This window comes from Chelonoidis abingdonii, chromosome 1 (genome assembly GCF_003597395.2).
Source record: "Chelonoidis abingdonii isolate Lonesome George chromosome 1, CheloAbing_2.0, whole genome shotgun sequence".
Lineage (NCBI taxonomy): Eukaryota > Metazoa > Chordata > Testudines > Testudinidae > Chelonoidis > Chelonoidis abingdonii.
In genome coordinates, this window is record NC_133769.1 from 221,376,445 (window position 1) to 221,391,487 (window position 15,043).

The following is a 15,043-nucleotide window of genomic DNA, read 5'->3' on the forward strand; positions in this document are numbered from 1 at the left end:
CTGCAGGTTACACATTTTTGACCAATCACATCTTACTAATGAGACCAAAATATTAAAACTTGTATTTTTTTGAATATAGTGATAATAAGAATGAACAAATCACACAACATCCATTATATTGGCCAAAACCAGTCAGCTGTTAGGAAAATCCCTAACAGGTAATGAGCTGTTGAAATAATTTAAAAGCTGCTTCCTAGTGTTCATGTTATATTGTTATATATATGAAAAAAAAAAAAGAGGGCCAATCCTCTGCTGATGGTCATTGGGGCACCTCCACTAGTTCCATTTACACCAGGAGAGAATATGGCCTTTTAAAAGAAAAAAAATCTAACTCCACTCTTTAAATTTTCTAAAATAGAAAGTGACTTTTGCATCATTTGAATGTAAATATGGGCAAGATTCTTATTCCATTAGTTCTAGAGATATCAGAACAGGGATTTTTTTTTTTTTTAATCTGGGAGCAATGTTACACATGTAATCTGCAATCCTCAAAGATGGAATCATGCATTGAAAACCAAACTAGTTTGTTTATTTATTCAATAAACTTAATGGTTTTTAATGCTTCCATGTCCAATTTAAATATTAATATTGTATAAATAAATGTTTATTCTTACAACACTGATGTTCGTTGGTATTCATAATTTCTTTTTTTGCTACCTGAGTTCTCATTTAAATCACCTTGAAATCAATAAGGTTTTACTTATTGTAACAAGCTGAAACAAAATATAAAAATGCTCAATTGTGACTATATCACTGAAAAAGTAATTACAGTGATTGGAACATTCAAATACAAGGGGAATCCATACTAAGCTGGAAAGAAATGTTTTGCTCTTACTTTTTAGAAAAATCCATTTTCTATAATACAATGAGACAAACCATAGTTGATATTTGTCCTTCTACTCCCCTTTGGTTTGGAAGCCATCCTTGTAAATCTCAGCAGGATTTACTGCACTTCAACACCGATTACCTTACCTATTACCTTACTTGTTTGACAATTGCAAATAACCTCATTTGCAGAATTTAAAATGGGGAGGGGAAGAAAAAGTCAAAGGCTTAACAAAAACAAGCATTCACACATTCACACTGTTCCAGATGTGATCGAATTAGGGTTGTTGCTTTATATAAATAAAAGGGATACAAATCAACTCATCATAAAACAAAAACAAACTCTACTTTCTACACACTCTGTAGTGGTTACTGTGAGGCAATTGATACATATTGGGTATATCTTGTTGTCTGACAAGCATTTACTGGGTTAAATGTTAGATGATCAGACTGTCTGTAGTGTTACCCAGCATGGGACCATCATAAGGGGAGGCAGGAGGAAAAAATGTTGTCATGGGATAAGTAATGAAATTGGAGCTCAGAATGATTGGCGGGGTCCTCCTAAGAACAAAAGTTCTTCACAATGGTGAAATGCAGCAGGCATGGCCTTCATGTATCAGGCTAGGCAGGCCAACAAAATGGATGGTGCTTCTGATATTAACATAGCTTCATCCAAGCATTCCCAAGAAATGTTTAAAAAAATTCTAAAACTATACTAATGGAGCAAAAAAGATTTCCTATCTATACAGCAGTCTCTTCATTTAAAAAAACTGTAATATACAAATTCCAATGACGTATAAAACAAAGTCAAAAATGCGAATGGCAAGAGACATGGGTAAAACAGGAAGACTGATGCAACAAAGAAACTGCAAAAAACATATGTACAAGACCCTGTTTTTCCTCATATTTTATAGATTGTAATGCATGTTTAACAGCAGCAGTCGAGGATGTAGTTCCAGGCACCAGACTGCACACTTAGCTCCTACTCCAGGGGGCTGGGGTCCCCCTTTGCATTTCTGTCACCAAATGACACTTGATATACTGGTCTCCCGTGGCAAGAGGGGCAGTATTGCACTGTTTGTGTGAGCCTCATCTGGATTCTGCTCTCTGTTAGTTTTTGTCTGCGGCCTCTGCCCATTGATAAGTGTCATAGGGATGTTGCAGTAGGTATGCTGGTTACCTATTGAGGTAAGAGGCAGGGTGCCAGTAGGAGGTACATCGTATTCATAGCTTCTATAATAGTGTTTCTGGCGCATCTGTGAATGATACGTATTATGAAAGGTGGAGCGCAGATCTGGATGGGCAGTGGCAAGAGCAGTGGAGGTGGCAGCAGCCATTGAAATTGCTGAGACCGTCTGCAGTTCCCCAAAGGGCCCCTGCTCACTGACATCTAAAACCTGCTCATGTGTGATGGGTTCTATCCTCTTAAAAGGCATTTCATACTGTAAACGTTTCCAGAATTTAGAATTCAACTTGTTGCATTTTGGTCCATGCCATTTAATGACAGTTAGAAGCTTGATGGTATGTTTCAGGGCCTCGACCTCCTGGTAGTTCATAATTCCCCGGAGTTCACTGCATTCAATCAGTATCACTTTAATTTCTCCAGTGACTAGCATGTTCCGAAGCCTGGTTTCCAGTTCGAAGATACTCCAGCCTCTCCTTACCACATAATTTGGAGTCATGACGATGATCAGTCGCTTGCTTTGGTCTACACATCTTGCCACATCTTCAATGTAGGCTATAAAGAAAGACAGTTGCTCAAGATCAGTCAATGCAAGTATCTCACCAAAAACCTCAGTAGAAACAAATGGGCTAAATTCTCCTGTCCAGGAACAGCTGGCTGAACACTGAAAAAGTATTGATTGCGTACATTCATTCAAGTCCCCTTACACTCCCCGTGAATAGGTTTCTATTCATTAGAATATTTGGGTACTGGCTAATTTTTTGTACAATACCAACATCTGCATGTGAGCAAGGTTAGGCATTATCATCATCATTCTTCTGTTTTAAAAATCATTCTGTGCAGTAACAGAACAATGACCATGTGATTTAGGGGAACCAACCATACACAATAAACTCACAAGTTACTCTCTTGTGTATGTTGCAGGGTTGGACCCTTAGTCTGTCTTTTTTTTCCCAGGCATCTACAGTGTTGCCTCCTGTGAATCAATGTTCAAGTCATTGCAGATCTTAACAACTTTCCTGCTAATGTGTCTATTATTTTTCTTTTTAAGATAAAAGATTTGTTACTGCCTTTAGTAAAAGTAAATTAGAATAATCCAGTAAGAAGGTGGCAGTTTGAAGGCTACATGGAAGCTATGGAGATGGACTTTACAACTTCTCACTAAAGCAGTAACTAAATTGAGAAAGACTATGCAAAATAAACATGAACAAGTAGCAAATGAACAAAACTAAGCACTAATTAGCTAATTTTGCTCTTTATGAAGATCTCCAGTAGCCACACCAAAAACTCATCTGCTGTGAATAACAGAATGCCCTGGCATATAGCATTCCTTAAAAGAACCACAAATGTATCACTCCATTGTTGTATTACTTTCAACACAGGTCTGTTATCCTCCCTACAAAAAGCTTGATTCGTTTCTGGAATAAGCAAAGGGCTAAATTCTGAGTCCTTACTCAGATTTTACTCAATGCACGTTCAGGGCCATGGGAATCTGTCCAAGTATGGACTGAGTTAAAACAGATTAAGGACATCAGCATATGATTCATATATCAAAAGGCTCCTCACCAAACCCTACAAAATACTGGTCTTGTCATGCTTTCCTGTCTATGTCTTTCCTGAACTCTATCATCTTACCTGAAAATAATATCAACCAAATACGCAAGCGATATTTTAGGGAAGAACGGAGGCAAGCCAACAAATATATTAAAAGAGCACCCCAAAAAATCAGATAAAATATTTTTTTTAAAATTATAGAGAAAACTCAGAGATAAGACTGAGGATATTATGATAGAAAGTATATTGTTGGAACATATATGTATTTTCTGTTTTCCCCGTATAGGAAACACACACAAGGCTGAATATAACTTACTTCCAGTGGGAATCAAATCTCTGTCTGGTATGAACAATTTGTACCCATAATGCTTTTCAAGCATATCTGGTAGGATCTCAAGAGCAAATCGTTCTTCTTCCCCAGTTTCTTGATTCCACTGGTCTGGATCCACTTTGGTATAGGATAGATATGCATCATAATCTTTGTTGTCTAAAGAAAGAAAGAAAATGAGGTATTTTGACTTGATCTTCAGACAATAATATGTTTTCACTAGATAATTTTGTGTCATCAGCAAATGCCATAGATAAAGTAGCTAGTTTTCACTTCCAGATATGGGTCCTCTCATTTATCCTGTTTTGACACTGATGGAGTTATGCCTAATTTACAAAGATATAAGAGAGCCCATGGTATTACCTTGAAGGTGATTTGTGCATATATATTTGTATGGATGGATGTAAAAGCAATCAGTTCACCTGTTTGTTTTTTGCTTTGTTTAGTGTTATTTGAACAGAGGGAGATAAGTCCACTAAAATAAAAAATAATATAAAGCCTTTTCCTGCCTTGAGAAAAGAAAGTAAATATCTATGTTAGTGCAATATTTGCATATTTAAACACCCAAAAGTCCAGAAATGAAATAATTAAAGTTAATTAGCATGCACTGCATGTTTGTACTGCAATATCTTAGACTACCTTAATATATGCAATGCCTAATATATATACAGTGGCCAAGAACTCCCAGTCAAGCCGAACTGTGCTCAGTGCAAGACTGCAGAAGACTGATGGAGGGCAAAGGTGGCTTTATGTTGTTCTAACTTAAGTCTTCTGCCTAAAGTAACTGATCTAGCACCCAGGGCCTGCTTACTTTGCCCCACATCATGGGCCCAGAAGAGTTTAGCGTAAATGCTGCGCTATGCCATCCTCAGTTTTCCCTACGCAGGATGAAGGGGGGTAGGAGGGCAGGATGTGACCAACTATGTGCAATATAAACAAATAAAGGGCCCAATGGTGCAAAGATTTAAACACAGACGTAACTTTACTTATATGAGTAGTCTCATTGACTGTACATGAGTAAAACTACTGACATGGTTAAGTTTTTGCAGCATTGGGCCCCAATGATGCAATTGAAATCATAATTAAAATATTATGAATTTTCTGACTTTTGAGTGTTTAAATTTGCACACTTAATGCTGTCAATGTAAGATTTATATTTAATATGGTCTTTTTCATTTCAATCTGAGGGGAAAAAAGTCACCCTTTTTGGAAATTTGCTTGCACTTGTAAGACTGAATGAAAGAAGCCATCATTAATTTTCATTAGGAGGTCAATAATGGCAAGTGCTCTGGAACTAATTCAATGGAATAAGAGGTCACATTTTGATTTTTGTTGTGAAGAAGTAGAGAAAAATCAATGGCAGGAGTAATGAAATGTTAACATCTTTTAATTCTCTGGATAGTATTATGCACCAGCCAGAGAATATCAATTGCTTGAAAAGGAGGCCTGATTGAACATTCTACTGCGTGCCATAAGTAATGTTATATTCATTCAATGCTGAATTCAGCTATTTACTAACAACAAATCCTTTTTTCGCTTTTACTCCTTTTTACACTTTAACAGCTCCTGTTTAAAAAAAGCATGCAAAGTGCAGGACTAGTGCTGCCTGTCTGTACAAAATGAATACATGACATTTTTCGTATTGTTCTTCTCCCTGTGAACTGTACACTCTATCCTCTAACCTTTACAGATGATACAAATCATACCACAGCCACACTAGCAACTTTACACATATAACATTATATCAATTCCCCATTATACTCTTTTGTACTTGAACTGCATTTTCTTCCACATTGGAATCAAATATCAAGGAGCTGTGTTTGTGTGTGTACAACAGACCAGAAGAGCTCCCTGAACTATAAACACTTTCTTCCTGGATAATTCCTTCAGTTATGCTTCACTGCAGTATTTGGAATATCAAAATTAATCAAGACAGAAACAAGTCTTATGTCACAAACCAATGGCTTGTGACTTTACTGAATGAATGAAATAGGAGGCAGAGGCTGATTATAGAGGAGAAAGCATCTGATTACACAGAAATAGGTTGTATATCTTATATTATTAATCAGCAATAAGTAGAGAGATTATTGGAAAACTACCACAACTAGCAGTGTGAAACTTTGGTAATTTTACATTAAAAAAAAAAGATATTTGATTGAAAGGCTATAGCATTACAAGTAGCAACAATAATGATACTTGCTTGAGCATGGCCATGGCACTTTAAAATTCCTTGATTGGGTATGTGACTGCATTAAGTTCTCTAGGGGATACATTATAAGGAATAATGAGTATTCAGACAAACTAGTTTGAAGGCATCAGGGTATTTCCTATTGAGACAGTTTGTACATTTCTAATCTGAGGGAAATTTGTTCGCATTCTGTCATGGTTTTCTTGCTTAAATGCAAGAGTGTAATATTTATTTCAATAACATCTTTCGTCTATACTGTAGAGGGTCCAGCTCCAGTTTCTCCACTGACTGCAACTAGGGTACAATTTTACAGAGAGAGATGTGATCTCTCAGACAACCAGATCACAGGTTAACTAGAACAATGCAGGTTAAAATTAACACCATGACTTCCTACTATAAGGTAGAAGGCATCAAGTGCGGATCATGGAGATACACAATATCTAGTGAATGTGAGTGCAGTATTCTGCATAAAGCAAGGAGCAGGAAGCTGCATTCCTAATAGGACTTCATTTAGAATTCAGGGTAGTATATGTTTTCAAGTTTCTGTATTGTAAATTTACACGTGGAATTCAAGAGGTACTGAAGAATTTGAAAAACGTATTAATCTCAGATCTGATTATCCTAAACACAGACTGTCACCTTACAATTCATCATAGCAGTTAAGATGACTGGCTCTTGGAACCTTAGTTTTTCCATTGCATATTTTGAGGCAGGTTCTCTCTGATGAGGGTCTCGAAATTGCTATCCTTAATTTTGTTCTTGCTTTGCTCTTTTCTGTAATTTTGACTCCTAACTACCATGACAAATGTGCTGTGGATCTTAGTAAAACAGAATTTATTTTTAATTATTTGTCAGAAAAAGTGACAAACAGAGGCACTTAGATCAGGGGTTGGCAACCTCTAGCATGCGGATCGCCAGACTAAGCACCCTGGCGTGCCGGGCCAGTTTGTTTATCTGCCACGTCGGCAATTTCAGCCGATCGCAGCTCCCACTGGCCACAGTTGGCCATCCCCGGCCATTGAGGAGGTGGGAACTGGCACAGACGAGGGATGTGCTGGCTGCGGCTTCCCACCTCCCCCATTGGCCTGGGATGGCGAATCTTGGTCAGTGAGAGCTGTGATTGGCCGAACCTGCTGACGTAGCAGATAAAGAAACTGGCCCGGCCCACCAGGGTGCTTACCCTGATGAGCCACATGCCAGAGGTTGCTGATCCCGACTTAGACAAACAGGCAACATGATTCCTTTGACTGTTCATTTTATAATTTAGAGAGACAAGGTGTGGGATGCAATATCTTTTATTCGACCAACTTCTGTTGGAGAAAGAGACACAAAGCTCTTCTTCAGGTCTAGGAAAGGTACTCAGAGTAAGAGCACCAGAAGTGCCCTAAAAGGAGTGGGGCACAGATGCCTGAACCATGGTCCCACCCCCATGCAATGCCACTGTACTGCCTCTTCTCCCCAGTCCCCAACCTCACATTATCCTTGCCCCCATACCATGTCCCTGCATCACCTCTTCCTCTGGTCTGCGTGTTCTGGCATGCCTGACTAAGAGGCCATGTCTACATACAAAATTAAGTTGACTTAACTTACATCAGCATATAGCCACCACAGTAATTACATTACTTATGTGTGTCAACACTTTGCTCCTTGTGTCAGCAGTATATGTCATCACCAGGATAGCTTGTATCTATTGTACTATTACTGTGGGGCATTATAGGAAGGCTCCTGAAAGCCAGTAACAGTTGACATAAACAACGCAGTGCCTACACTGACATTGCATCGTCCTAACTACATTGACCTTGATGCTATGCCACTCATGGATGTAGAGTTTTTAAGTCGGCATAGCTGGGCAGTTATGTTGGTGGGAGCAAAATTTAAGTTAAACACTTATAGAATCAAAGGGCTTGGCTACACTGGAGAGTTGCAGCACTGATGAAGGGGTTACAGTGCTGCAACTCACTCTGTGTACACACTACAAAGCCCAGCCAGAGCTGCAACTCCCTGGCTGCAGCGCTGGCTGTACATCTGGTCTGATTGGGGTGTAGTGATTCCAGCGCTGGTGATGCAGCGCTGCTCATCAGGTGTGGACACCAACAGCGCTGTTATTGGCCTCCAGGGTATTAAGTGGTATCCCAGAATTCCTGTCCACAACAAACCGGAAGAATGGCTGAACAGCGAGCTCTAAAAACAAAACACAGCTGCTCTTTGCTCCAGCGAGCGAAGAGCCGAGGCAGTTTAATGCTTTGGAATTTCACAGATGTTTTTGTGAGGGAAAGGGGAGTCCGTGTTGAGCAGCTGCTTATGTGGTCTGAAGGCTATTTAGATGCATAAATTGCAATTTTAGTTGAATAAGGCGGGGGCAGGAGGTCAACAACTTGTCAATGAATTAAAGGTAGCTGTTGTGTATCTCCAGTCATTGAACTTGCAAGCAGGGACCGCTGAGCACAGCTGCTAGTGTTTGTTGAGGAGAGAAACAGCACGGCGGGGGTGGGTGGGGAGGGAGTCCGTCGAGAAGCTGCTTATCTGTCTGTGAAGCCTTTTTGCATTTAAGAGTGATGAGAGAGGGGTGGGGGAAATGGCAAATTTGCAAAGGCAGGAGCTGTCACAGTGTCTGCTCCAAAAATCACTTTCTCTGTCTTCCCCACGCTCCCTGTCACACTCCACCCCACCCCCCTCTTTTGAAAAGCACATTGCAGCCACTTGAACGCTGGGATAGCTGCCCACAATGCACCACTCCCAACAGCGCTGCCAATGGTGCAAATGTGGCCATACTGCAGCGCTGGTAGCTGTGAGTGTGGCCTACACAGCTGTATGACCACAGCTGTAACTCCCAGCGCTGCACATTTCCAAGTGTAGCCAAGCCCAAAGACTCATAGGATGGGAAGGGACCTTGAGAGGTCATATAGTCCAGTCCCCTGCATTCATGACAGGTCTAAGTATTATCTAGACCATCCCTGACAGGTGTTTGTCTAACCTGCTCTTAAAAATCTCCCTAACAAATATTACATCCACTGTAATGTCTCTATCTCTCAGAGCACAGCAATACAGTCCCTGAAATACAATCACCAGACAGTGACCAAACCAGCAGACAAAGCGGGTACCATTGTAGTCCTCAACCATGATGACTGCCTCAATGAGGCTCTCTGACAACATCTATTATAAAGAACTTGGAGAAGACCTCAAACATGCAATGCACCCAGGAATTTAAGAGTGTAATCAAATCCTTCCCCAAACAACTGCAAGAGAAACTCCACAAAATCATACCCGACAAACCCACCCCAGGGACCTTCTACATGCTTCCCAAGATACAGAAACAAGGGAATCCAGGGCAGACTCATCATATCTGGCCATCACCCTCTTACTGAAAGAATACTAGGACTCATACAAACCATCCTCAAACCACACAAGGGGCCACTTTATTCCAGTACACAACCAACTTCCTCTAGAAACTCTACAACATCAACAACCTTACTCAGAACGTCATCCTTGCCATCATGGATGTCATCTCCCTCTACATTAACATCCCTCACCTGGGTTGCAAATCAGTTGACACAAATTCAGCACATGAAAAAACAGAAACAAACAAAAAAAACCCACAGCCAAAAGCAAAATGTAGAGACATGATGACAATACAATCTCCTCTTTCAAATGAGAATCTACTAATTTCTCCTCATTAGCATAAGAAGTGCTATTAAAGCTGCCATCAGTGCATCTTCAGAATGAAAATGTGATTGATTGTTGCTTGCACTTTGGCTTTAAGTATAGATTATGCCATTTCAAAGATTTGTTTTTGTGAGGCTTGCATGCATTAGTGATAAACTGAATCACAGTCATTCACTGCCTGCTTCCTCCCACGCTTAGCAGGAAAAACACCTGCTAATTACCACACAAAGACAAGGAAGCTGAAGACTTCATCTGAATCTTTTTGTTGGTAGAGATTAAAAGCAAACTCTAAATATCACCTTTATTTGTGAGAGCTCAATTTCCTTTAACTATTTGAAGATTGCTCTTTCTAACTATTTATCAGGTAGCACACCTTGCACTGTATCAAGTTGGGCTGCACAATCACGTTATATTACATGAAGTGATTCAATCGACTCAACCGTACATGACATATGACATCCTATCATAGCCCCATGCATATTTATAAACATGTAGCTGTAGAGAGGGAAATGATTACTACTATAGACATTTTTGTGAGCTCTTTATTACATGACTCATTTGAAACAACTAAAAAAATAAAGCAGGCAGTGAGGCTAGTTTGAACTAGTTTGCCCTCCCCCTATCCCCAGCATAGCTATGCAATTGAGGCCCCAGCTGCAAAGCACAAGTTCAGTGTATAGCTTACTCCATCTTAGCTTCCCTCAATCAACTCTGCCATGCCAACAGGGGATGGTGCGTGGGAAAGGGAGAGAAGGTTTTCATTAGCTCCCCACAGAGGGAACCAGTAGGGAATGGGTCCAGATATAGTGTGTGTAATTTCCCTTAGGGGGCTCAAAGTATCTCCACAGAGGTCTCAGTCAGTACAAAGCAGCTTGTATCCCTGCACTCTGTAGCAGTGAAACATAAAGGCCAACCTCTAGGTATCATTTCTACATTCCTGGTGTTGTGGAGGCCCAACGAGCTGCATATTTGTCAGCATTGTCTAAACTGGCTCTGCAAGTTCGATATTAAGGGTGAAATGCTAGCTCCACTGAGATCAATGGGAATTTTGCTATTAACTTTAGTGGAGCCAGGATTTCAACCTAAACCTTTAAAATAGGTCATCCTAGGGTACACTTTTTGCATAATCTTCATTTCCGTTAGTGGCCATTTTAACACCCTATGCACCCCCAGTAAGTCTCCAGAGTCACTGACCATCAGAAGCTATACAAGCTTCTTGGGCTGCTGTCACAGATGCTGTTCTGATTTTAAGGGGTAAGAACTGCCTGTGTAGCAGTCATTTAAATGGCTTATTGTAACTAGATATCATAAAACGAGACCCAAACGTTATGGATCTTTTTGCATCTATTATGCCCATGTGAGTAAATGGTTATTGAGCATGTAAATATGCATCTGTATGCATTCTCTTTCAGCAACTGTACCTGCAAAAGGATTTGAGCCAATGCAAAAAGTTGTCTTACACTTTTCCAGGGGCTGAATGATAGACTCTACTTGAAATGAGTGCTATTATGTGAACACCTTACCTATTAACAGGTTGGCCACCATTCAGCCCCCCGTGGCTTTTAAGGACTTAAATGGCCTTAATGACTGCAGATATTTTTGCTGAATCAGACCATAAGAATTACACTTGTGGATAAAAGTCTACAGGAATACCATCTGATGTAGTGCATGTGAGTCAGTTGGTTATGGTCAGCCCCATTGAAGCAGATCACAAATTCTGCTGTGTGGCAGATGTAATGCACTTGACCACAAAGCTGTTAACATGGAAAAAAAACAACACTGCTTGGACAAATGTCACAAGTAGCATTGCTAGGTCCAGGGTTTACTTTTAATGAACTTTAGAGCTAGTTAGGCTCTCCATCTCTCTCATGTCTCCTGAAATCCTGTGGAGTAATTAATATTGACTGCAGAAACCTCTACTAGATTGAACAGAGCTGATCACATGCAGATTCCTTTGCTGCTAAATGTAGCCAGCAAGCCACTTCTGACTTTAGCAGATGTTCCATTTCTAGATCAATGGAAAACTTGATGGATAACTAATTCTTCTCCTTCCCCAGAGTACATTTCAGCATAGTATAGATTCAGACATAACTAAGATTTCAAGAAAAGAAATAGAAATAAGAGACCAGATTCATCAATGCCATACTGATTCAAAGGCAATTTCATACAGCAAGCTTTGCTATTTTTAAGTACCTTGGTCAATAAGAAATTATTTAAATAGGTATCGAGAGATTTTCCCAATGATTTAAGCCATTTCAAAACAATATTAACAAGTTCTAATTTGAGTGAGCTTCATAATTTGTTAATACACTGAATGGATTGCAGGCATGTATTTTCCATCTCCCTCAACATAGTGAAGAGTGTAATCGAAATGTTTGTTTGACTGCATGGGCATCCGAAGAATCTAAAAAGTCGTGATGAGTCTTTACAAAATTTAAAAAAGTTTTCTTCCCCTAACATTTATTGAAGGCTAATAGAAAACTCTTCATGTATTTAAATAATGGTGAGTCAGTTTTAATGTTTATGAAAGTAAGGGACTGTTAGCATTGGGGTAGCCATAGTGCAAGCATGTAATGAGAAAAATTCCCTAAATATAGTGGCTCAGCTAATATACTTCCAGCTTTTTGAACAAAGACAATTATGCTAATTTACCTGGTGGCTTTGTGACATGTAACATTTGGGATTACAGTTGTTTCAATAGTGACTGAGGTTTGGATTTGAACTTTGTTCTCAACTGGTCAATGGCCCTGCCACATCTTACCCCCAGCCACATACATTTAAATAGCAAGTGAACCAATTATATAATGAGCTTTAATGTAGTTAATTTTTTTGCTACCTTCTAATCAATTAACTCTTTTTCAATTTTAGAAGCCTAAATTTCATGACAAATTACTAAATTACACTGCTTCTAGGGTGTTTATATGAATACCATATAAACCTTTTCCCTTAAAAAATGAATTTCTGAAACACAACTGATATTGCCTGAAAATAGGTAATAATTCAGAGCAGATGAAAATCTGGTGTAAGTGGTCTGAAAGATTAATAAAGTGCCACTATTGCACTATTGCAAACATAAAATTTGTATCATCTATATTTTTGCTGACTTGCAATTGTCAAAACTCAAATATGGCATTGATAGATACACCAAATAGAATATTTAATTAACAAAACCAGACTGAGTAATCTATTATAAATGGTAGATCTTTTACTGAGCTTTATTCTAATTTCATATTCCTAATGAAATTAGAAAAAAAAATGTTTAGATGCACTCTCAGTTGCTCTCATTAACTGTAAAAATTTAAATTAAAATCTACTTCTGAAGATTTACTACTTGTTAAATAAAATATTAGATACATTAGAGTTTTAGAAGTTTGATATGAAAACCCAAACACTCCTATAAGAGTTTTAGAGTTCTAAAAAGATTATGACATTTAAAAGATAGTGATATTAACTATTCTTTCTATTGCTGAAAAATGTTTGCCAGTCAAAAGAAAAAACTACAAAAGGAATATTACTATAAGGTATCCAAAGAAAGAACATGCACTATATGCTACCTGAGTGATCTATGAAAGGTCAGCAGAGACTAAGCACAAGTAAAAATATTAACTGCATTATTTTTTGGATGAATTAATAGGCAAATGCAATTTGTGAAATGGAAGGCAGCCTTGCAAGGGTGAGGTTTGCTTTGCTTTTCTGGCCAGAGGTAGGTAGCATAGGTTGGGATTTTCTCAGTTTCCTCTGTTGAAGCCATTGTTGTAGAAATAATTAAATAGTCTGTGGGCAAGAGAAAGAAAGCGTCTGTATAGCCTGCTGCTTACAGCCCTCAACAAGGAGATGAGAGACCCAGGTCCATGTCCTTGTGCCAGTGCCTAATTACTTATCCAAAGCAGAACAACTTTAACAGAGAGTCCCACATCAGAACATCCCATAGTCTGGTGCCTAGGGAACTCTCCTAAGTGGTGCTGGAGACCCCTATTCAAATCCTCTCTCCTCATCAGGGAAACAGTTGAATTGAACCTGGGTTTTCCACATCCCAGCTGAGTGCCCTAACCACTGGGCTAAACCTTATAAGAGAGGCATTACCACCTCTTCCTTTGGCCACTTTGTGAATCCAACCTTGTAAAAATTCCTTGAAACTAAATATTTCAGGTTGAATTAAATGGTTTGTTTCACCCAAAATAGACATTTTCAATTTGCTGAAATTTGTCAGAATTTTCAAATTCGGTTCGAATCCAATCTCTCTCTCTCTCTTTCCTCCCCTTGAACTACCAGGAATCTGAAAAAAATCCGTTATTTATTGAATTAGAATGAGGAAAAAATGGTTTGGAGACACAGGCCTTCAGCCTCTGTCTTGAAACAGGCTCCAATTTTCCTTAGGCTTAAAAAAAATATATGGAAGGAATAGTCACGTCCCTTCCCTAACACATAGCACTACTAACCTCAAGTTAAACCTGCCAGATTGGGTTATGCCAGCTACGATCTTCAAATCTCTCATATATTTCAGACTACTCTGGGTTCAAAAGAACATAATAGATGCTAGGGTGACCTTTTCTACTAGAACAGTTAATCTTATAAAGAACATTACTATGATAATGTTAATTCACCCATGAAAGCTTATGCTCCAATACTTCCGTTAGTCTATAAAGTGCCACAGGACTCTGTCACTTTTTACAGATCCAGGCTAACACGACTAACCCTCTGATACTTATTTTTTTGTGACTTTCAGTTAAAATTATGCCTAAATTGCTATAAAAAAATTAGGGAGACACTAACAATAGAACCCATTTTTCTTTTAACCAATAAGTTTCATGGATACAAGCTACAAACCCCCATCTGCAGACATAAATTGTCATTTTACTCTTTGAATGACATTTCAAATGCAGCCAAATGCCTAAAACTAAAAAGATTTAAAGTGAGCCAACACTGTGAGAATATAAATTTTAATTAAGAGGAGAAATCCTGTTTTTGTATAATTCTACCACTAATTCTACTACTAACATTTCGAGGGATTAAAGCTGCATTTTTGTGTAGCTGCTTTATTTGATAAAATTTGAAACTGAACTTCAAGAAATAACATTTCTTATTAGCACACTGTGCCTGCAGCCAATTAGAACTCATATGCACACTTGAGGTTGTTACTGCAGTGTTATTTCATTGGTCCCCAGGGGAGATTCTGTAATTGGGAATGTGTCACTAGCTTCAGCAGCAATCACAGAGTTGTCATACCTGTATGGCCTAATCATTAACAAAAATACTTTCCAAAATGCCCAGACTATTTACAAAAATTATATCCCAAGGTATT

At 38.8% G+C, this 15,043-nt stretch overlaps 1 protein-coding gene across 1 annotated transcript in view; it reads right to left on the reverse strand.

Annotated features, from left to right (window-relative positions):
• Positions 1-231: 231 nt before the first annotated feature.
• Positions 232-15,043, reverse strand: part of IL1RAPL1 (interleukin 1 receptor accessory protein like 1) — a 1,180,373-nt gene continuing 1,165,561 nt past the window's right edge. The window contains exons 10-11 of the mRNA XM_075059862.1: positions 3,879-4,049; positions 232-2,563 (exon numbers count right to left, since the gene is read on the reverse strand). Coding sequence (XP_074915963.1) covers positions 1,845-2,563; positions 3,879-4,049 — 890 coding nt within the window. The 3' untranslated portion in view covers positions 232-1,844. The remainder of the gene's footprint in view (positions 2,564-3,878; positions 4,050-15,043) is intronic.